Raw genomic sequence first — 24,517 nt, forward strand, 5'->3', positions numbered from 1 at the left:
GCAGTCACGGATCTATGATATTTCATTCAGATTTCACAGGCCAGATACTATCTGTTAGCACAGTTAGGATCTAGTGAAATGTAGCAGTGAGCAGCACGTTCGTCAGTAAACCTCTCCCGAGGAATCAAGAGGGATTAGCTGGATGATTTACTGGGCTCATATCTCCCTCCCGCGGCACTGACATCCCTCAGCACTGACTAACAGAAATCTTATTTAAAAAAAAATTGAATTCATTCTTCCATTCACAGTTAAGGAAAATGGCTCCCTTTTGTCATTTATGAATCACAGTCCCTGTTCTTGGAAAGACAGGCAGCGGGAGGAGCTGAACTGCAGTGTCAAAACTCACTGCAGGCTGACCCTTTGCCCCTCTTCACTTGGCTTGAAGCTGAGTAAGGTGGTCATATTGTACTGCAGACTGAACTTCCCCTGTCTGTCCATCTATCCGATTGTTAGAATGACTGGAATTCTCGAATGGATGTTAATGTTGTTCTGACGCAGTGGGAAGCCCGTTGATTCTGCAGTGTTGTGTGAATAGATCAAGAATCGGTGGACTCATTATTCGCATGAAACCTTCTGAATCATTAATTAGCTTGCACATAAGGATACTTTTTGTTCTTAAATATTTTTATTATACTCTTCTTTAGAATCTTTAGGCATGTTTCTGGGAACACCTTCCATGTATGAAGTTTCAATTCCATTCCAATTCTCTTCCCACATCCAGTGGTGCACTAAGGCAGACTTTTTTATGTTTCCAGAGCTAGTGATTCTTGGGACGAGTCATTGTCGTAAGTGGCCTTATAGCTTGAGAGGTTGCCACGCCATGTCGAGTGTGGCTGACCAGGAATTGATGTACTCAACATGTTTGGCCATGTTATGAAGGTATCTTCCTTGCCATCCTAGGGTGGGACTCAAACCCAGAGCTTTTGGCTCAGAAGCAGGGACACTACGCACTGCGTCACAAGATCTCCTACTGGCATCAAACACTCCCAGGGCAGATATAGGGTGAGGGACAGAATAAAGCTCCCTCTACACTATTCCTATCAAATACCCCCAGGAGAGGTACAGCATGGGGTTAGCTACAGAATAAAGCTCCCTCTATACTGTCCCCATCAAACACTCCCAGGACAGATGTAGCACGGGGTTACATAAAGCGTAATGATCCCACAACACTGCCCCATCAAACACTCCCAGGGCAGGAACAGGAGGGGGGTTAGATACAGAGTAAAGTGTTTTCTACACTGTCCTATTGGTCATCTTAGTGAAATTTCAGTGCACTTTCTAAAAGAATGAAAAAATGTCAAGAAGCATTGTGAAGGGTTTATGTTTTCAAATGATTCTGCCTGACTGAATACTCTGGTAGAAGATTTGCAGTTGGACATTGGTGTGCAGGAGATATATTCACAAGACAGATGGGCTGGGAGATGTTTTTTATAAAACAGTCTTGGTGTTTGAACTGACATGTTGATGATGAGGAACAACATCTTATTACTCTTCTTTCTGCAGTGTCTCAGCTATATTTCCTCATTGGTAGAGTTCACTCTGTAATTTCCCTTTTGTGATGGTTATTGGCTTGACTTTTCTTAGAATGTAGGCAGTGGAAAGATTCACATCAGGATGTACAAGAGGCAGTATAGAGGAGTACAGACATCTTGGTGGGTTGTAGCGATAGAGGGGATTACAGAGATCGGGAGAAATTGAAGGGAAGTATGACATGGTCTATCCAGTGCAAATTGGCAATTGACGCATCCTTGCCCTTCCAATCTCTGTGACTTGATCCAGCACTGCAACCCCCAGAGATATCTGCACTTCTCTTCATTCTGGCCTCTTCAGTATTCCTGATTTTGGGTGGCCATGCCTCCTGGACCTGAAGAAAACCCAGACCAATGATGATCGTTGCAAAACTGTTTTTACCAGCCCCATGTTTAATTGACAAGAGGTTTGGATTCACTTTAAAGGTAAAGTTGCCATCATCCCATGTGTCCACAGGCTGCTCTCCCCTTTTGACTGGCGGTGATTTAACTTGAGGATCACCATACCTCAGGTCAAGGGCAAGGTTGAGATTCACTTCATGAATAACCTCAGCCAGTATGGGAATTGAACCCATGCTGCTGGCATCGCTCTGGATCACTAACCACCCATCCAGCTAACTGAGTAAAACAGCTTTGGTCACAACCTTCCCAGTGAGAAACAAAAAGCAATATCCTTTTGATGTGTACAATGTGAAATAATTCATTGTCTTCCTGTCTTGGCACTGTTGAACAATTTAGTTGCTAGGATATAAATCTTCGGGTCTCCTATAGGTTCTGCTGTATAACAGCTAACTGAAAGCGTAGTTTGTCTAGCCAGCTCTCCAGGGTCCAAACAACTACTTTGTCTTGGAACCAGCACCATGATAGACCCCTCAAATCTGCAAGATTCAGAATGTACCTTTCAGTTAAGGTGTGAGATTCAGGAGACTGTGGGGGGGACCAGTCTCTGTGCCTTTCCACCGATTGGCTGCATTCACAGGTGAAGTGGAGAGAGTGAAACACTTGAGTAGGAGGGAAACAGCTCGGTGACAGTAAAATCTCCTCCACGTCAGTCAGATGGTGTGGAGCAGCACGGTGACACAACGTTAGCACTGCTGCCTCACAGCGCCAGGGACCCAGGTTCAATTCCCAGCTTGGGTCACTGTCTGTGTGGAGTTTGCACATTCCCCCCCCGTGTCTGTGTGTGTTTCCTCCAGGTGTTCCAGTTTCCTTCCACAGTCCAAAGATGTGCGAGTTAGGTGGATTAACCATGCTGAGTTGCTCCTTAGTGTCAGGGGGACTAGCTAGCATGTGGTTATGGGGATAGAGCCTGGCTGGGCTTGCAGATTCTGGGCCAAATGGCCTCCTTCTGCACTATAGGATGCTATGGCTGTCAGTGGCATTGGTAATACTCTAGTTGGCAGCCTGTCACAGCTGTATGATTGGACGTGCACAACAAACTACTACAAGCAGCAGTGAGATAAAACACACTTCATAGGCTGAAAGAGAGGTATGTATTGACCGGGACACTGGGGAGAAATCTCCTAATCATCTTCATATCCTGTCGTGGGATCTATGGTTTTAGATCCCATCTGAAAGATGACACCCCAAACACCGGGGCACTTGCACAGCACTCCCTTGTTCACAGTTCCCCCTCTTCCCCCTCTTCCCCCTCTTCCCCCTCTTCCCCCTCTTCCCCCTCTTCCCCCTCTTCCCCCTCTTCCCCCTCTTCCCCCTCTTCCCCCTCTTCCCCCTCTTCCCCCTCTTCCCCCTCTTCCCCCTCTTCCCCCTCTTCCCCCTCTTCCCCCTCTTCCCCCTCTTTCCCCCCCCCCGCCGCTCTGTATGTGTGTGTTTTTTCTCTCTCTCTCTGTCATGCTCACATCCTCTCCCCCCCTCCCCTCAATTGCAGCACTCACTCAGTATTGTACTGCAGCATAGGCCTCGATTATGGATCTCAGTCTCGAGTCAAATTAGAATATGAGATTTGGTGGCCACAATTAAAAACTTGCATTGGAGATGATACAGTCACGGTTCAGTGAATTGGTCCATGAGACGAGGAGATTGTTCTCTGATCAGAGGATGATATTCTCTGGAATTTAAAAGAATGAGAGGCGATCTCATTGAAGGGGTTTGACAAGGTGGTCACAGAAGTAGATTCCTGTTGGCCAGGGAGTCTAAAACATTGGAGCACACTCTCAGAATAAGGGGCCGATTATTTAGGACTTAGATGAGGAGAAATTTCTTCACTCAAAGGGTTGTGAATCTTTGGAATTCTCTACCCCAGAGGGTTGTAGATGTTCCATTGTTGAATATATTTAAGGCAGATTTTTTTGTCTCGGTGAATTAAGGGATATGTTATTGATTCAGGCAAGCCATGGCCAGCAGGAGCTGAGCAGGATAGGTATGGTGGGCCCAATGGCCTCCCCCCTTGCTTTGGCTGATACCTCTCAATAAACTAGTACAATTCCAAAATTAATTTGATACATGAGTTAGTATAGAACTTCTATAAGTTATAGATAAGTCAGATGGACAAGCGCCATCAGTATGGTGATCTGTGGTAGGAAGATTATAGAGATACAATATAAAAGAAAAGGGTACAATTCTAAAGGAGCAGAGGCTCTAGCAACAGATCAGGCAGCACCTGTAGAGAGAGAAGTTTCGAGTCCAGTGTGATTCTTCTTCGGAATGGGCTTTATTAATAAGAATGCAAAAGCAAGAAAGTGATGTTCAACCTGTATTGAACACTTGGAGGATTGTGACCAGTTCTGGGCACCGCACCTTAGGAAAGATGTGAAGGCTTTAGAGAGAGAGCGCAGAAAAGATTGACAACAATGATTCCAGGGATGAGGGACTTCAGTTGGAGGTTGGAGATTGGAGAAGAGAAGGTTGAGAGGAGGTTTAATGAAATTGCTCAAATCATGAGGGATCGGGAATTCGATAGGGAGGAACTGATCCCATTGGTGGAAGGGTGGAGAATGAGATAATTGACATCAGAAGCAATGGCAACATGAGGCAAAGCGTATTCACACAGAGTGGTTTGGATCTGGAAGGCATTGTCTCAAGAGTTGTGGAGGAAGATTCAGTCAAGGCATTCAAGAGTGATCTCAATTATTATCTGAAAAAGAAGGATGTGCAGAGCCATGGGGAGAAGATGGAGGAATGGCATCAAGTAAAGCTCTCATTCGGAGAGACTGCATAGACATGAGATGCCAAAAGACTTCTTTTTGAGCTTTATCCCATCAATGATTCCATGATTTTACCTACGCAACACCCCCCCCCCCCCCCCCCCCCCCCCCCCAAAGTGTCCGCAGCTTCCAAGAAGACTCTGAAGACAATAGGCTCAGCAGTTGGAAAATAACTCTTGGACACTTGGGTGCTATTCTATTCTAGCTGTAGATTTTCACGTTGACAATTTATGACTCACTAACTGACTCCACCCTTCAGGAGTTAGTTGCCACTGGATGTTCTGACTGTGTGCCAGCAGCTGTGTCCAGGCCTGTGTGGGTTGTTCACACCACATGGTGCTCAGCCATGTGAAGGAACTTGAGGTAGGGAGAGGACCCCTGAATGGGAGGGGGGGCGAATGTTTCTATTCCTCCGTTCAGTGAGCGAGGATTTGATGGTATTGGGAAGGCAGCTAGAAGGAACAGCCCCTTATTAAAGGTGGTTTGCCCGTGCCTTGCCTTGTCATTGATGTTGATTAAGTGTTGGGTGAGAGGTGTTTCTCTGCTGCAGCTCAGAGTGGCTGATGATAAATGACTGTCTGGTCAGGCAAGGATGGAATATCTCATTTTCTCCCCCTACAATCTAATCACAGCAATGAATAATTTATGTTACCCCTGCTCACCATATTAAACACATTTGCAGTAATGTTCATACTCTTTGCCATCTATCATGAGTGATTTATTAGATTAGAAACTGCTGACAGGGTTTGTGAGTCCAACCGATTAGCATATGTTAAATACGGAAATAGTGTCAGCATTTCCCCTCGGTCTTCACCGTGAGATAACGAACATGTCTTCATCTGCTTAAAGATTTTGAGTTGATCCCCTCAGGGCTTTTCACATCTGGGTACCTAATGCATTCATAGATACGTGGAATTCACTACCTTTGCAATGTAGGGTGCCTTTTGTAAATATTGATACACATCTGGGTATCCCCTGTAAATACTGACATACTCCAGGGACCTCCAGTAAATACTGACACACACACACACACTGGAGACCCCCTGTAAGCACTGACACACTGCTGGGGAAGCCCTGGAAAGTCTGACGCACTCGCTGGGGAAGTCCACCCCCTGGAAAAACTGTCATACTGTTGCAGGATTATATATTGCAGAAGTTGGCCATCTGAGTTGTTGGACTTTGCTAGCTCTTTCCAATTAGTCCCACTGTTCACCACATTCTTCCCAGAACCCTGCAAATTACAAAGTCAGTGAGTGCTGTATGCCAAACAGACCAATTTAATCTACTAAAAACTGCACATGTTAATATTCCTTTATGACCAATGAATTGAATCCAGTGTGGCTCCATAACAACAAGCCAATTCTGAATAGAAACATTTGAATAATAGCAACTTTAGTAGTAATACACTATGTTACTGAAGTGGATTCAGTATCAGGAATGCAGGTTCAAACGGGCGGCACGGTAGCACAGTGGTTAGCATTGCTGCTTCACAGCTCTAGGGACCTGGGTTCGATTCCCGGCTTGGGTCACTGTCTTTGTGGAGCTTGCACATTCTCCTCGTGTCTGCATGGGTTTCCTCCCACAGTCCAAAGGTATGCAGGCTAGGTTGACTGGTCATGCTAAAATTTCTCCTTAGATGCGTAGATTAGAGGGAGTACAGGGTAAATATGTTGGAATATGGGGGTAGGGCCTGGGTGGGATTGTGGTTGGTGCAGACTCAATGGGCCAAGTGGCCTCTTTCTGCACTGTAGGGTTTCTATGAAATCCCACCATGGCAGTTTGAATTCTAGTTTTAAAACAAATCCAAGTGCATTTGTCAGGTTGGTGTGAAAGATTAACTGATTCAGTTGAGCACCTCCAGAGAGAGAACCCCGCCCTCCTTTCCCAGTCTAATTTCTTGTGTATGTCCAGTCTCTCACCAATGTGGAAAACCCTTTGCCCTCTGAAATGGCTGAGCAAAGTTCTCAGCTTGTGTCTGACAGCTACAAAACGAGGTAAAAGAAGACTTTCAGAATGGCAGCCAACCGTTAGCCTTCTGATGGCAATGGCTGCCTCGATGTGGAGATGCCAGGGTAAATACGGAAAGAAGTCTCACAACACCAGGTTAAAGTCCAACAAGTTTATTTGATAGTAAACCCACAAGCTTTCGGGGTTTGCCCCTTCGACAGGTGAGTGGAGTGTTCTGGTCTCAAACAGAGCATGTAAAAGGCACACACAGTTTACAGAATACTGATTAGAATGTGTGTGCCTTTTATGTGCTCTGTCTGAGACCAGAACTCTCCACTCACCTGACGAAGGGGCAAACGCCAAAAGCTTGTGGGTTTACTATCAAATAAACCTGTTGGACTTTAACCTGGTGTTATGAGACTTCTTGCAATGACAGCCTCAACAGGGGGGGCTGCCCACATCTCCAGGATGTGAATTTTTAAGAAATGGGATTGTGAAGAACACCATTTTACCCTTCTCCTGGAGAGTCAGTTTTGAGGCTGGAATATGTATGATGTAAACGGGTATTCTGCAGACGTTATTTTCTGTGGTTGGAGATGTTTTATTCTGTCCAAGAGATTGGGCAAGCAAGCTTTCCCATCGGCTGATAGGGCAAAGCTGAACTAAAAATAACACCCCCAAACATTCACCTGCAGTGTCACTAATTGGGCTTTACAAAAAATATTTGAAAAAGAACTACATTGAATCTTACACAAATGGAAGCAGAGTGAATGTTGTTCAGGAGGCAAAAGTGGCAGTCATTTTGCTACACAGCATGATCCCACAGAGCCAAGAGGACTGTCCAGTTCTTAATAATTGCTGTCCAGGTGCTTTTTTCCCTCCACCTCAACTGGTGAGCATTGGTGAAAAATCTCAAGTAAAGTGCTATGCGCTTCTGACTGCAAAGCACTCCCTTACTATTATACTGCATTGTCATCCTGGGTTACATCACCATGTCACTGAAATGGTGCTCATGTATATTCTATGGTTTCCCCAATTTCCCTTTCACTTTCTACACCCCTTCACCCCACTTATCTGGCTCTTTGTTTCTTCCATTTTTAGAGTTACAAGGCTAGTGCACAGAGTGGATAGGGCAAACCCTTAATCCATCTCCTTGCTTGCTCCAAAAATCAATTCAAATTCCAATTCATGGTCCCCCAACAAGAGAGACAAGTAAGATCCAAACTGGCAAGAAAAGGCGTTGAGTCTCATCTTGAGTTTGATCTGATGCCTGACTTGGCCAAAACCATGATCATCCATTGCCGGGTGATTGAGGTTTTGCAGCCAACACAGTTTTACTGTGAACTTTCGTGTGTAAGTGGGAGGAGATGGCTATGTGAGGTTTCATGTTCCTCATTGACAACTGTGTCACCTTGGATTAAAGAGCTTGTTTGCTGGACTGACAGATGAATGAGAAGTTGGCTGACCCCTGTGGATCTGTAGCTAACCACCACCCTCTGACACACCCCCAACATTCAGGAGATATTAGTAAGTTCTGAGGTTAGGTGTGTTTTTATGGGGTACTAAGGACACTACATCTGGTGTAGCATGAATGTTATAAAAATTACAAGCATTTGCATGAAACCTAGAAAATCTCCTCCTGGTCGATTTACATTTTATAAAATGAGAGAGGAAGTGAGGTGGGGATGGGAAGTGAGGAGAAAATATGGCAGCACCAGGCGAGGGGGCAAGTTACAGGAAGGGGGATTGGAGCTGAGGCAAGATGGGGTGGGTAGAAGGGTGTTCCACATGGCAGAATAGGTGGGATCTGCTTTCCAAAGCCAGGAGAGGTACTACTGACGGAGTTGGTGAAGACCAGGAGACTTGAATGGGAGTCGGGAGTTAGAAGAGTGAATGAGATGGATTGAACATTCAGCAGGAACAAGAGTGGCTCCCCTGACCAAACCCCACTCGAGTACAAGTGGCAAAACGTACAATGTTACCTCAGACAATGGGCTTTTGTAGGATGCGAGATGTTTGCTCTTGAACCCTGCCCAGGGAACCTACCTGAAAATCCTCTCGCAAAAGCTGCATGTTATGCATTGATTGAAGACTGCTGTTTCTCAATCGCTTGCTACGCACGCAGTGACGCTCCACTGTCACAACTTATCAGTATCAGAGAACAAGCAGATGGCAGACTCAATATAGGTTAATGCTACCCTGAAGGGCAGTCGCTGACAGGACTCATGAGGCTGGCACTGCACTGATACACAATAGAGCTGATGAAGACAAGGATTGCTGGAACTAACAACCACTTCAGGCTTCATCCGCTAGGCCCCGATGATATAAAGGGTTGGATTTTCTTTGAGTTATGATCTAATTGCATAGTAATAACTTTGTTCTCGTTTGAATTTTATGTGACTAATTAGGGAATGACATGATATTATTACTATAAACGAAACTGTTCATGTGAAATTGTACTGACTGTCTGGACTCCAGTATCCTGTGGCGAAATCACTGGACTGCATCTCAACCAAAATGTTTGTGTCCAGCAGCCTGAATTTATATAGCACCATTAATTTGTAAACCATCCCACAGTACATCAAGAGTGCAAGCAGGCACAAAATGGACAAGAAACCACTTAAGGGGCTATTAAGAGCCTTAAGCCATGTCGAAACCACTGTCCTGGGAGTGTGCGATGGGACAATGAAGAGGGAGTTCACTCTGTATCTAACCCCGTGCCATACCTGTCCTGGGAGTGTTTGATGAGGACAGTGTAGAGCGAGCTTTACTCTATCTAATCTTGTTTTTTCCCTGGCCTGAGAGTGTTTGATGGGACAGAGTAGAGTGGCTAAGGTCTGTCTCAAATTCGTTTATAAGTTCATTATAAGTCCCTCACAGCCAAAAAGGCGAGCAACCGCAGAATATCTGATGTCAGTGAGAGGAGGGGAGTAGGGTCCATGGAACCGTATTGCAATGAGAGTCAGCATCTTCAGGGGGGGTGGAAGAGATTAGGAGAGGGGTAAAAGAATTGTACACTTTAAGCTTCACTAAATACGAAGAGGAATGTAAATTGGATTTTAATGTGTCAATGCAACAAGCCAAGTGTGATCAATTGGATCTTGCACTTAAGTCCGACAGCACTTGAATTAAAGCAGGAATGAGCTGCCCCATTGCCCCGAAACTATCAGCACAAAGCTTGGGAATTGACATTGGGAGCTGACGGCCGTGTGTGATTGATGGTTTGGCTGGTGGTGTCTGTGGATCCCGAGAGGCTACTTGCGGCTGTAATAATAGAATTACTTGTCAGTGTATTTCTGCTGCACTATGAGGCTCTGTGTCATCTTTCATCAGGACAGTGGACAGGTCATCTTCACAGTTACCAACACCATGCACACTGCTCTCTTCCCACAAAGTGAACATACAAACTGAGCTCCTGTTTAAACATAGCCCAGTGTGGCTCACTCACTGTGGCATGGACCACCTTGGATCTCATCCTGTGGAAGACATTTAATTAGCATCTTCCTCATTCCAATGCACTTTACACTCAGTGAAGTGCACTCACTGAATGTACCTGGCAATTTCAACACAGCAAGCTGTCCCAAACACCACTAATGACCTTTGCTGAGGGACAAATACTGGACAAGGCACCGTGAGATCTTCTTGCTCTTCTTTGAATGCTGCCATGGGATCTTTTACATTGATCTGAGAGGCCAGATGGAGCCTTGGTATATTCCTCAGATTTCCTTGGAGCAGAGGAAACTGAGGAGGGACAGGATTGAGATGTGTAAAATTGAGGGGCGTAGATAGGGTGGATAGAAAGGAACTCTTCCTCTGTTGGAAAGATCAATGACCAGGGAGCACAGATTTAAAATAAAGGGCATGGGGTTTGCAGGGGATGTGAGGAAAATCTTCTTCACCCAGAGGGTGGTGGAAACAGAGACCCTCATACATTTAAGAAGTATTTAGATGAGTAGTTGCAATGCCAAGCATACAGCGCCAAAGGGCAAATGCTGGAAAATGGGATTAGAATAGTTAGCTGGGTGTTTTTAATCAACACAGACATGATGACTATGACTCCATGGTTCTAGTGTAATGTTTCATCTGAAAGATGGCAAATATGACAGTGCAGCACACCTGCAATGCTTGGATTATAGACTTAAATCTGGACAGAGGCCCAAACTCACAACACTCTGTCTCAGCGGCAAACAGATGATTCGCTGTGCCATGACTGACCCTGTTGGATAAATGTTTGGCTTTGGGAAGCATGGTGGAGACCATGCCCCTGTCTACATCAACGGGGATGAAGAATAAATGGTCGAGAGCTTCAAGTTTCTAGGTGTCCACATCAACAACAACCTTTCCTGGTTCGCCCATGCTGACACAATAGTTATGAAAGCTCACAAACCCCTCTACTTAGACAGAAGAAGGAAATTTTAGGAAGGATGTGGAGGCTTTGGAGAGGGTGCAGAGGAGGTTTACCAGGATGTTGCCTGGTATGGAGGGGAGGTCCTATGAGGAGAGACTGAGGGATTTGGGGTTGTTTTCGTTAGAAAGAAGGCGGCTAAGAGGGGATCTTATTGAAACATATAAGATGATTAGAGGTTTAGGTAGGGTGGACAGTGATAGCCTTTTTCCTCGGATGGAGAAAGCTAGCACGAGGGGGCATGGCTTTAAATTAAGGGAGGGTAGTTATAGGACGGATGTCAGGGGTAGGTTCTTTACCCAGAGGGTGGTGAGGGATTGGAATGCCCTGCCTGCTGCAGTTGTAAATGCGCCTAGTTTGGGGGCGTTTAAGAGATCCGTGGATAGGTTTATGGATGAAAAGGGATTGGTTTAGGTTAGAGGGTCATTGTTTTTTAACTGGTCAGCGCAACATCGTGGGCTGAAGGGCCTGTTCTGCGCTGTTATGTTCTATGTTCTATTTTGGCATGTCATTGACGACACTCTCAAACTCCACCCCCCCCCCTCAACTCTCCTCCTCTCCCCCTCTTCCCCCTCCCTCCTGCCCCTCTTCCACCCCCCACCCCTTTTCTCTCACTCCTGCCACCCTGATCTTGTTTAACTGCACGCGCCGCGCGCGCCCCCCCCCCCACCCCCCCACCCCCCCACCACCCCCCCACCACCCCACCACCCCCCCACCACCAAACCTCCATTCCACTGCTCTCTGTTTGACCAGAGATAGCAGGGCTCTGCATCTTCCTAACCCAGGGATGCTGGTCTGCCCCCTCCCTAGGTTCAGAAGCCTGACATTCTGCAATCTGCCATCTGCCATCTCCCCTCCTAAGGTTCTGGGTGGTATGTTGGCCCGCTGTTCATTGTGAACCAGGCTAGCTGGTACCGATCAGCTTCTGGTTTGTGCGGTTCACTGAATCATATCCCAGCCTTTGATTCTGAGTAAGGAGAACAGCTGGAGGTCGTCGGGCAGTGAAAAAGGTTAAAAGAAGCTGACATGTGCCAAATAGCAATAGAGCAAAATGTACAAGTCCCCATGGACATTAAAGGCGACAGAATTGTTACGTAGACTGAATGTAATTGTTTAATGGGAACACAGACTGTCAGCTTCCTCCTGCAAGTGTGTTGGGCTGTTTGGAGACAAACCGATCTAGTCCTTGGCCCTTCTGTTACTCTTCATTTCCAGCCATGCACCCGTTCTCTGCCCCCACCTCCTGTCCTGCCGCACAGACCACAGACTCAGATACACCTCCCGCGAGAGCCAGGTATTTCTGATCTTCGAAGCTTGCTTATTCAATCATGTGGAGCATCACTGGCTAGTTCTGTGTTCCTGTGTTTCACACAGTTGATTCCTTCCACCCCCCCCCACCCCACACACACGATTGGTTGTGGGGGGAGGGGGGGGCGCTGTGGTTCAATGCCAAATTTGATTTGTTTTAAACCCCCCGCCCACCTGCCCCATCCTCCACCCCTCCATTGCCCAGAGGTTTGGAGACTGACTGCTCGCAGAGGCTCCCCTCCTCCCTCCCCACCACCCCAGGCCTGGTGTCTGGTTTGACTGGTCATGTTTGATTTCCCTCCCCATGTTCAGAAGACAGAAGCAGGAGGAGGCCATTCATCCTGCTCAAGCCTACTCCTTCATTTAAGATCATGGCTGCTTAGACATTCCAATGCCTAGTCCACACACACAGGATCATGGATGGCGCCTCAAGGTTGTGTTGAACCTCAGATGGGAAAGTGCCCCTCCTAGACGCAGGATTCGATAACCTGATGGTGTGGTTATTGGGAGGGAAGAGGATAGAGCTCGGGGACTTGTGAAGGTTCTTTGTTGTCAAACACTCACTGCCATAGTTGATAGGAGGCTGAACAAGGCAACTAATCACAGCGGCACACTGGATAGCATTGCTGCCTCACAGCACCAGGAACCCACGTTCGATTCCCATCTTGGGTCTGTGCAGAATCTGCACGTTCTCCCTGTGTCTGCATGCGTTTCCTCCGGGTACTCCAGTTTCCTCCCACAGTGCTGGTTAGATACGTTGACCATGCTAAGTTCTTCCTCCATGTATCCGAATAGGCACTGGAGTGTGGCAACTGGAGGATTTTCACAGTAACTTCATTACAGTGTAAGCATACTTGTGACATTAATAAATAAGATTTTTAATCCAGTGTTGGATCTCCTCGTCAGTGATGGCCTTTTGAAAAAGGTGGTTGCAAAGGTGTTGCAGCCACCAGAATAGATGTGAGATGTGGGGTGTACGGGGAGAGGCTATGAAATGGGCTGGCCACATTTGGGGTCTCCTCACACATGTTCAGTGTCACCGGAGCTTAAACGAAAGCTGCACCACCAGCCCCTTTTGGGTTCAGAAAAAGATAAAAACAGTTAATGGCCAGAAAGCTGGTGGGATTCACTGGAAGCAGATGCTCAAGGGCAGGACTGGACCCAACAAGGCAGAGTAGCATTAAGTGAGGGGGTGCGCTCTGCCATTGCAGAGCCTCTCAAAGCTCAGGCATGAAAAGTGGCCACAGGTGAAGTGATAGCACAGAGGAGATGGTCATAATATCACTGGGTTAGTAATCCAGAGGGCCAAGATAATGCTCTGGGGAAAGGGGTTCAGATCTCAATGTGGCAGCTGGTGGAGTTTAAATTCAATTAATTAATTAAAAAACAATGTGGAATTGAAAGCTTGCCTCAGTAATGGTGACCACAAAACCCTCATTAATTATTGTAAAATCCCATCTGGTTCATTAATGTCCTTTAGGGAGGAAAGCCATTCCTTACCCGTTCTGACTCTAGACGCACAACAATGCTATTAACTCTTAACTGCCAGAGACACCCACATCCCATGGAAATTGTTTTTTTTTTAGAAATGGCCAGTGAGGGCGTCAGAAGGATAAAAGTGCAGATGTTATCCTCTGGCCTGTTAACTGTACCACTCCTGTATATTCCTGTACACTGCTAACCCTGAATTATTTTCTTCCTTGCAGACTCCGCGATACAAGTGAATTCCACCTCAATGAACTCGCCTCCCCCACACTCGACAGTGAACTCAATGGTTGGCCATCATTCAATGATCGGATCCTCATCAAATGCTTCACGTTCCCTCACCACCTCCATGGGGAGCCTGGCTTCCCCAGTGAATGGACTGGGATCTCCATATCCAGTCATCACCTCATCGATAGGCTCCCCTTCAGTGTCCCTACCATCCACTCCAGGCATTGGCTACGGACCACTCAACAATCCCCAGGTAAAACCTTTAACCAGTTCAAAGGTCACTAGGTTGTCTTGGGCAAATTAATGGATCAAGTTTAAGCGTAGTATCATTATTATGATGATACTATGCTATTTTGATATATTTTATATTAAGGTGGGGTTGCATTAAGAGGGAGTATTTTGTTACAAGAGTCGATTTGCCTGGTAAACATGCAACAGGTGCTAAGAATGCAGGCTAATAACTGATTTTACCTAGGAATGTGTTACTTTGTGGAGTTAATGGACTTTTTGTTTATTTAAGTTCTCTGAGGGGTTTCAGAGTAGAGTTTGATTAGGTTGATTGACAGAGACAGAGTCATGTGCTTAATGGGAGGAGCTAAGCCTACAGCAAAGTGTGTTTCAGTTCCATTTTAAAATGTAAACAGTTGCTACCTGGGTTGCATGAAGAAAGCAGTGTTTTATATGTGTGTCCCCAGAGGTGTTCTGAAAGCTGTAGGACTACTAACCTAAAATAAACAAGTATGCCTGTGTTTTGCTAACTTATGTTAAGGAGGGGGTTTAAGTCTATATGAAGAATATTGCTTGAATTGGAATTTATAGTGATAGGTTAGCAGTTGAAAATTGTATCTTGTCATATTTACGTATTGTCCAATTGTCACATGTTAAGTCCAAAGCTAGTTCGGTGGATTGGCCAGGCTAAATTGTCCCTTCGTGTCAGGGGATTAGCAGGGTAAATATGTAGGATTGCAGTGTTAGGGCCTGGATGGGATTGTTGTTAGTGCAGGCTTGCTGGGCCAAATGGCCGCCTCCTGTACTGTGGGGATTCTATAATTCATTTATTATAATTAATCTGTGCTGTTAAATAACAACATTTTTTTCTAAAAACTTCACAATGTAGAATCGTGCCTAGAGTGAAACATCTGTCCTTGCACTAATGCCAAAATAGAAAATTGTTGCGTTCTAGTCTGGTTCATAAATACCTTGGGGTTTCTGATCTAACACAATGTTCAGTAGAACTTAAAGGGTGCTGGTGGCATACTGATAATGTTACTGGACTAGTAATTCAGAGGCCCAGTTGAGGAAAAATCTTTTTACCAGGGATGCGGCGGGGGAGGAAACAGGACAGTTGTGACAATCTGGAATGTGCTGCCTGGGAGGATGGTAGAGGTGGGTTGCTTCACATCCTTTAAAAAGTACCTGGATGAGCACTTGGCACAACGTAACATTCAAGGTTATGGGCTAAGTGCTGGTAAGTGGGATTAGGTGGGAATTTGGGTGTTTTTCGTGCGTCAGTGCAGACTTGATGGGCTGAAGGGCCTGTTCTGCAGTGTATGATTCTTTGGAGAAGTGGGCTGAAATCCCATCAAGGCATCTGATGGAACTTAAATTCAATTAAGAAAAATTAATATTTTGAGAATCTGGAATTGAAAGCTAATGAGACCGCCATTTCAACAATCATAGAAGTCCTTCTGATTCACTAATGTCCTTTCAAGGAAGGAAATCTGCCATCCTTACCTGGTCTGGCCTGCATGTGACTCCAGACCCACAGCAATGTGTTTGACTTGGTAATTTTTTCCAACCGCTTATTTTAACTCTTTTAGCCCTACATCAAACTGATTCCTGGGGTGGTGGCGCTGACGTATGAGGAGACATTGAGTTGGTTAGGATTATATTCACTGGAGTCAAGAAGAATGAGAGGGGATCTCATTGACATCTATAAAATTCTAACATGACTAGACAGGGTAGATGCAGGAATGATGTTCCTGATGGTGAGGGTGTCCAGTACCTGGAATTCCAGACTAAGGATACGGGGTAACCCTTTTAGGACTGAGGAGAAATTTCTTCACTGGGAGAATGGTTGGCCTGTGGAATTCACTACCACAGTAAGTAGCTGAGGGCAAAACATTGTATGTTTTCAAGAAGGAGTTAGATATTGCTCTTGGAGCAGAGGAGATCAAAGGATATGGAGGGGAACGCAGGATCAGGCAATTGAGTTGGATGAACAGCCATGATCATAATGAATGATGTAGCAGACTCAAAGAGCTGAATGGCCTGCTCCTACTCCCATTTCTATAACTCTTAACTGCCCTATGAAATGATCTAGCAAACCACTCAGTCCAAGGGCAATTAGGGATGGGCAACAAATTGCCCATATCCTGTGAATGAATTCAAAAAGTTGGGAAATGCTGACTTGAGGCTTTCATCCCCTCCCCTCACCCAATCAGATCAAGGGCTAATCTGTATCTTAACTCCATTCTCTAATTTTAAATGCCCTTGCCCAATAAATAAAAAGAAAGGATATTATTAAACTAGAAAGAGTGCAGAAAAGATTTACTAGGATGCTACCGGGACTTGATGGATTGAATTATAAGGAGAGGCTGGATAGACTGAAACTTTTTTCTCTGGAGCGTAGGAGGCTGAGGGGTGATCTTACAGAGGTCTATAAAATAATGAGGGACACAGATCAGATAGATGGTCAATATCTTTTCCCAAAGGTAGGGGAGTCTAAAACTAGAAGGCATAAGTTTAAGGTGAGAGGGAAGAGATACAAAAGTGTCTAGAGGTGCAATTTTTTCACACAGCAGGTGGTGAGTGTCTGGAATAAGTTGCCAGAGATAGTAGTGGAAGTAGGTACAATTTTGTCTTTTAAAAAGCATTTAGCCAGTTACATGGGTACAGAGCGATATGGGCCAAATGTGGGCAATTGGGATTAGCTTAGGGGTTTTAAAAAAAAGAAAGGGTGGCATGGACAAGTTGGGTCGAAGGGCCTGCTTCCATGCTATAAACCTCTATGACTCTATAATAAAATCCTAGTAGTCTTGGTTCAGAAGTTTTCAGTTGATCCCCAGCTTTCCAGCAAGCAAATTGTCCCCGACCTTGTTAGGAAGCTTTTCCTCACATGTCACCCCTGAATGTGTAAGCTCTAGCTTGGAAAAATAAACCACCTGGTCTGAGCACTCCTATCAGAGGAGAGAACGTGGATAAAGAGAAACAATTAAATTATTCAATCATCTGAAATACCCCAATTAGATCAGTCGTTAATCTTATCCGCACCTGGAGTTTTAACACTTTTCATCAGCTCAGTACCAGAGATAAATTTAGGCTGTACTCCTGTAATATCACCTTCCTGAGGCTGAATGTGGTACTGCAAGACCTGATGTCAGCTATTTGATAGTCTCGGGCCACTCCAGCTCAATACGTCCCAGATCATTTCAGCTTGAGAGCGATGTTGCACGTTGTGACTGCCCCAGGCTCAGTAACAAAGTGAATGAAGCTTCCAGGCTCGTGCTAGCACGAAGACACAATGCAAGGTTCAGCAGAGTGAACTTTGTTGTCCCAAATGCCTGCTAGCTTACTCCCCTGGTCACCATAGGAAGTATATGGCGTCATAGGAAAGGTGCAGAGGAGGTTCACCAGGATGTTGCCTGGGCTGCGGCGTTTCAGCTAAGAAGAGAGACTAGTTAGGCTGAGATTGTTTTCTTGAAGCAGAGAAGGCTGAGGGGGACTTGATTGTGGTGTACAAAATTATGGACGTGGGATAGATTGGAAGACACGTTTCCCCTAGGTAGAGACGTCAATAACCAGCAGGGGAACAAATTTAACGCAAGAGGCAGGAGGTTTAGAAGGGATTTGAGGGAAATCTTTTCACCTAGACGATGCTGAGCATCTGGAACTCACTCCCTGAAAGGGTGGTAGAGGCAGGAACCCTCACAACATTTAAGAAGTATTTAGATGAGCACTTGAAATTCCAAAGCATACAAGGGCTAGAAAATTGGATTAAAACATATATAGGTGCTCAATGGCTGGCACAGACATGGTGGGTTGAAGGGCCTCTTTCCATGCTCTGATTCTCCAAAAAAAAGGACCATTTAATAATCGAACTGGAAATCAGATTGGCAAACTTGATGAGTTTAAATTTTGAGGATGGGTATGTTGGGGAGGAAAGTGAGGTCAGGATGGGGGATTGAAGGATGAGGCGAGAGGATTTGTTGCAAAGTGCTCTGGGCTGCCTTAGGGCATGAGAGGCGCTATCTTGCTTTCTTAAACACAGCTTTGGAACAACGAGAGAAAAGCTTCCCAAAACTGCATGAAATAGCTGGCGTGTTAAACTTGTTAGAGGTTGGGCCTTTGTACTGGATTCTTGTCATTATGGCGAATGGTTCACTCGATCAGCCTGGCATCACCAACTGCTGGTAGTCAGTGCAGAAGAGGAGTGTGATTATTGGTTTCTATCTGCAAAGAGAGAATGTGCAAGGTTATTTGGATTGAGCAGGGGAGTGGGACAAGGTAGAATGCTCTTTCAGAAAGCCAGTGCAGGCTCGATGGGCCAATGGCCTCCTCCTACCCTGTAACAATTCTGAGACATGCAGACTATGGTAGTTTATTGAAATTACCTATCGTTGCACAGTGGGAAGGTGGTGATGTAGGGTGTTGTCACTGGACTAGTAACCCAGAGACCCAAGGTAATGATCTGCAGACCTGGGTTGGAATCACATCACAGCAGATGGTAAAATTTGAATTCAGTAAAAATCTGGAACTAAGTTTAATGATGACCATGAAACCATTGTAGATTGTTGTAAAAATCCATCTGGTTCACTAATATCCTTTAGAGAAGGAAATCTGCCTTCCTTACCTGGTCTGACCTTCATGTGATTCCAGAGCCGCAGCAATGTAGTTGACTCAACTGCCCTCTGAAATGGCTGAGCAAGACGCTTAGGGTGAGATTTTCCAGCCATGTTCACCCCAAGACTGGAAAATCCTGCTTTAGGTCAACGGACCTTTGCGTGGTCCGCCCCCGCCCTCTTAGATTCCCGTGGCAGGCGGGGTGGGAAAATTCTGCCGTCAGTTTCTGAGCTGTAACATCCTGTGTAATTCCTATAACCAATAGTCTTCAGGAGCCTCGAGTCATTTGTGTGTCAGCTCCTTGTGTGCACACTGTGATGTACCAGAATATACACTGACTTTATAATTCGAGACAAGGGGACTCTTCCAACAATGGTGTTCCCTGCCCCTGTTCACCTGAGACAATGGCAAATTCCACATCATGCAGTTCCTTTAAAGAACTAATCAGAGTTTAGCAAAGTTTCAGGAAAGCCTCCTGTACCCCTTTGCTTGCATCTGGCTAGTCTGTGCGTCTCTTTTATTTAATGAGAGGTGCCCATGCTGGGTGACCCACGTGAGTCTGTTATATAACAATCACACAGCCCCAGGCCAATTGGCAGTGGTCCTAGCAGCTGAGATCCCAGTCATCCAGTCCGACAAACACAGCGCAGTCTAACCCACAGATTGCATGTCTGCACCCAGTCCCATTCCTCTATTCCTATCACTATCACCCAGTCCGTCAACACTTCGACTTTGTATTTAAATAAAAAATGCTCATTCTTATTTTCCAATCCCTCCACATCCACATTCTCCTGTAACCTCCTATTCCTCTTGGTGATTTTTGCACTCTGCTGATTTCTGGTCCTGTGTACATCCCGAATTTTAACCATTGTGGCCATGCCTTCAGCTAACTCAGACCAAAGCTTGGAGTTTCCCCTCCACCTCACTTTCCTCTTTTGAGATCCTGTAAAATCTTTCACAGAGCTTTTGAAGATCCGAGTAATATCACAGTTTGCTGTCAAACTTTGATGGAAAATACTTAGGTGTTAGCTGTTTCCCTACATTCTGAAATGCAAATTTTTTTTGATGCCAGGTTTGGGACAGCTATAATTCATCCCCTGCAATGGACGGCTGTTCCTTCTTCCAGGCTGCCACCAGGACAGTACGGTGATACAATGGTTAGCACTGCTGCCTCACAACGCCAGGGACCCAGGTTCAATTCTGAGCTCGGGTGACTGTCTGTGTGAAGTTTGCATGTTCTCCATGGGTTTCCTCCAGGTGCTCCAGTTTCCTCCTACACTCCAAAAAACGTGCAGATTAGGTGGATTGGCCATGCTAAGTGTGTGGCCTTACAGGAATAGGGCTCAGGAGAGGCCCTGGTGTAAGCTATTCTGTCAGAAAGTTGGTGCAGACTTGGTGGGCGAATGGCCTCTTCTACACTGAAGGGAGATTCTGTGATTGGTACCAGAACCATGACTCAGTGGATAACACTCTTATCTCTGACTCTGTGTTGTGGCACCAGGTCAGATAACACACATTTGAGCATGAAACCCAGACAGAGACTCCAGGATAGGGTCGAGGGGAAGCTGGTCCATACGAGGCGCTGGTTTCTAATCAGTCATTCAACAAGACCACGTTTTCCTTCTGATTTTGCAGCATTGTGGATGGAGCTTTACTCTGTAACTAACCCCATGTTGGACCTGCCCTGGGAGTGATTGACGGGATAGTGTATAGGGAGCTTTAATTTGTATCTAACCTTGTGCTTTACCTGACCTGGGAATGTTTCATGGGAAGAAGTCTCACAACACCAGGTTAAAGTCCAACAAGTTTATTTGATGGTAAACCCACAAGCTTTCGGAACACTGTTCCTTCATCAAATGAGTGGAAAGTTCCTTGACTTGACTGAGAACTTCCTTGACTGAGAACTTTCCACTCACCTGACAAAGGAACAGCGTTCCGAAAGCTTGTGGGTTTACTATCAAATAAACTTTTTGGGCTTTAACCTGGTGTTGTGAGACTTCTTACTGTGTTTACCCCAGTCCAACGCTGGCATCTCCACACAATGTTTCATGGGGACAGTGTATAGGGAGCTTTACTCTGTATCTAATCCTGTGCTGTACCTGTCCTGGGAATGTTTCATGGGGACAGCGTATAGGGAGCTTAACTCCTGGGAATGTTTGATGGGACAGTGTCTTAGAATCTGTAGTGTAGAAGAAGGCCATTGCACCGACCACAATTCCACCCAGACCCTATCCCCATAACAACACGCATCTGCCCTGCTAGACCCCCCGACACTAGGGCAATTTTCCAAGGCCAATCAATCTAACCCATGCATCTTTGGAGTGTAGGAGGAAACTGGAGCGCCAGGGTCAAGGGAGCTTTACTCTGCATGTAACCCCATGTTGTACCTGCCTTGGAAACGTTTGGGACAGTCTAGAGGGAGCTTTATTCTGTATCCATCCCTGTGCTGTACCTGTCCTGGGAGTGATGGGATAATGTAAGAGGAGCTTTACTCTGTATCTATCCCTGTACTGTACCTGTCCTGGGAATGTTTGATGGGAGAAGTGTAGTAAGTGTTGACTTTGCAGTACTGAAACATGACCTTGAATAGCCTGCAAATCTCTAAAATTAAATTAGAGATGTATGTGAATTTTTGTGACGTCTCCCACAGTGTAACACTTTCAGCACGCTGCTGTCTCAAGTATGTGCAGTGTTACTTGTTACTTAGAAGCACTCTGATTAACTCGCTGTTCCTTTGTGAGTTGTGCAGACTATCTTCCTACATTAGCTGATGGCGTCTTTCTCAGAATGCAGCCTGACGACTTACAGAACTCCCATAGTAAAGGCCATTAAACTAATACAGTTCCTACCCACAGTTCACTGTCAGCTAAGTGAGCTGAGACAAGTGATAATGAACAATTTGGAGAGTTCAGGCTCTGCATTTACGTGGAATCTGTCTGTCACGTAATTACTGTATCGTTCCATGATACATATTCTGTCATTGCCGACATTTGTTTAGAAAGCAATGCTCGGCTTGTTCCATCTTTTTGTTTACTCACCAGTATCAAGCTCTACTTTGCCGATGCCACAGCAGTGTGTGACAGGTATTAACACACTGTTAATACAGCGTGTTAGACAGTTATAAACACATTGACACTGCTTGTTACTACAGCTTATGAGACAGGAATTTAAACCTGATCTTGCCTGTGAATACAGTTTTTATAAGCTTATTTATTTATTGGGTAGCATGGTGTCACAGTGGTTAGCATTGATGCCTCACAGCTCCAGGGACCTGGGTTCAATTCCCGGCTTGGGTCATTGTCTGTGTGGAGTTTTCATATTCTGCCCATGTCTGTGTGGGTTTCCTCTGGGTGCCCCGATTTCCTCCCACAGTCTGGGTTATGTTGATTGGCCAGGCCAAAATGCCCCTTAGCGTCCCGCAAAACTACGCACCTCCCAAACGATTATAACACTGTGCGTGGTTAAGGGCTAACTGCCCTGTTAAGGGCCTCAATTGGCTAGCTGCCATGGATTAGCTCACCTGCAGGATATCTTTCTGGAGCAGGTCACTTGTTGGTGAGATGGTCTGATGTGCCTTGATGGCACCTGCCTCTAGAATCCCCTCCACCAGGCCTGGAATATTCCACCACCCAGTCTCCAGATGTTTGATGGATCCTTTAAGGGAATGCGGTGTCACTGAGCATTGGAGCTCAGTCTCTGAGAGCCTGAGATGGCAAAGCATTCCACCCTCTAGGCTTCATGCTCCAGGTCTGAGCTATTACCAAGCTGACTATATCTCAATAGCCTCTTGCCAACTACAGGCTCCAGGGAGAATCTGAATGTCTCTCTCCAGGAGATTTGATCCTATAATCCAGGCTGATGTTCCCATGCAGTACTAAGAGAGTGCCACACTGTCAGTGTTGCCATCTTTTGGGTGATATGTTATGCCAAAGCCACTTCGATTCCCCCTTGGAAGAACACAATGATCCCATTGCATTATTTTGAAATGACGAGGAAGATTCTGTCCCTGTAGTGGCTGATATTAATCCCTCAGCCAACACAGCGAGTACAGAGGCAAAACCCTGCTGTAAATCTAAAATAAAAACTAAGAATAGGAAAAGCAGATCTGGCGTTCTACATAGGGAGAGAAGCAGGGTTAATGTTTCAACCAAATGACCTCTCAACACAACTGAGTAAAGTTAGAGATGTAGGTGAAAGAAGGGAGGGTAGCAGTGTGAAAGGACACATACTGTTTGGGACGTCCGAGTTGCCATGGAAATGTACGTTTAAATGCACGTTGTCAGCTGCAAAGAACAAAGAACAACCCAGCGCGGGAAACAGGCCCTTCGGCCCAACGAGCCCGCGCCGCCGATGGATTGCAGCTGCAGTGATGGATAGCGATGGTAGAGGCCTCAGTTTTATTTTCTCTCACATGGCTGACCAGGAGTCTCTCCTGCTCCTCCTGCCTGCCGTTGGCGTGTGTTGGAAGGGTTTACACGTTGATGTTTGGCTGCATTACGGACACACCCTCCTTGAGCATCAAGACCTGAGGTGGGACTTGAACCCGGAGCTTCTGGCTCAGAAACAGGGACACTACCTACTGTGTCACAAGACTCCCAGAATGGTGGATAGGAGAGATTAAATGATAGAATAATTGATGGTGGAGGGCCGAAGGGTGTGGGAATGGGACAACTAATGAAACAATAGATATGCCTAGAGGAAATGTGAATGGCAGAATAATGAACGGCCATCCAGAAGCAAGGCTAAACCTGCGAAGAAAAGGAAAGTGCAGTGCAGAGAGAGGTTATGATTTAAGATTTTTGAACTCATTGTTTTGGCCAGCAGACTGTAAAGTGCTATTTCTCGAGCTTGCATTGAGCTTCACTGAATAGTCTTGACAAGGAGGGTGTGAAAAGGATGTTTCCTCCTGTGAGTGAGTTCAGAACCGGGGGGGACTGCTTTGAGATTGGGGATACCCTATTTGCACAGAGATGAGAATTTATTTCTCTGGGGGTTATGCGACTTTTGAACTCGTTGCCTCAGAAGGTTATGGCCATTGAATATTTTTAAAGTGGAGGTAGATAGATTCTTGTTAGGAATCAAAAGCTTATTGGGGGAATGTGGAACTTGATATACAAACAGAGCAGCAATGATTTTATTGAATGGTGGAGCAGGTTTGAGGAGCCACATGACCTACTCCTGCTCCTATTTCAGATGTTGATGTGACTGTTGAACGGGGAGGATGGTGGGATGGAATGTGAGAAAGAAATGAGCGAGGGACCTTCCTGCTGGGAGATGTAGCTGCAGCAAAACCAGATGCCCAGAATGAAGAAGAATCGATTTGGACCTGGAGACTGTGGGAGTAACAAAGGCAGCAAAAGATTCACAGATGATGGAGGGAAGTGAAGGAGTGTTGAGACACAAGGAAATGGGCTTAGTGGAGTAAAGGCTGAAACAGTGTGTCTACCGAGAAATCCTGTTTGTGGATTTTGGAAGGGAGGGAGGTTGAAGCAGATGTTCACCTTTGGAGAACTAATGCAGATTGTTGGGTCACCATTGTGCTGATATTTATGGGATCTTGCTGTACACATTTTGGTTGCTGTGTTTGTTACATGAGAACAGTGGCTATA

The 24,517-nt window shown here is 45.7% G+C and overlaps 1 protein-coding gene across 4 annotated transcripts in view; it reads left to right on the forward strand.

Annotated features, from left to right (window-relative positions):
* The window catches only part of LOC145347962 (retinoic acid receptor RXR-gamma-A-like), a 191,930-nt gene that overhangs the window by 114,094 nt on the left and 53,319 nt on the right, over nucleotides 1-24,517 (forward strand). For 3 of the 4 annotated variants that reach the window (XM_080195984.1, XM_080195983.1, XM_080195982.1), the window contains exon 2: nucleotides 14,060-14,319. In XM_080195984.1, the coding sequence (XP_080052110.1) occupies nucleotides 14,060-14,319 (260 nt within the window). Of the gene's footprint in view, nucleotides 1-8,904; nucleotides 8,972-14,059; nucleotides 14,320-24,517 lie in introns of those variants that run through there. The other variant, XM_080195985.1, reaches the window with a different exon arrangement.

This window comes from Carcharhinus amblyrhynchos, chromosome 9 (genome assembly GCF_965287045.1).
Source record: "Carcharhinus amblyrhynchos chromosome 9, sCarAmb.v2.hapA, whole genome shotgun sequence".
NCBI classification, from domain to species: Eukaryota; Metazoa; Chordata; class Chondrichthyes; order Carcharhiniformes; family Carcharhinidae; genus Carcharhinus; species Carcharhinus amblyrhynchos.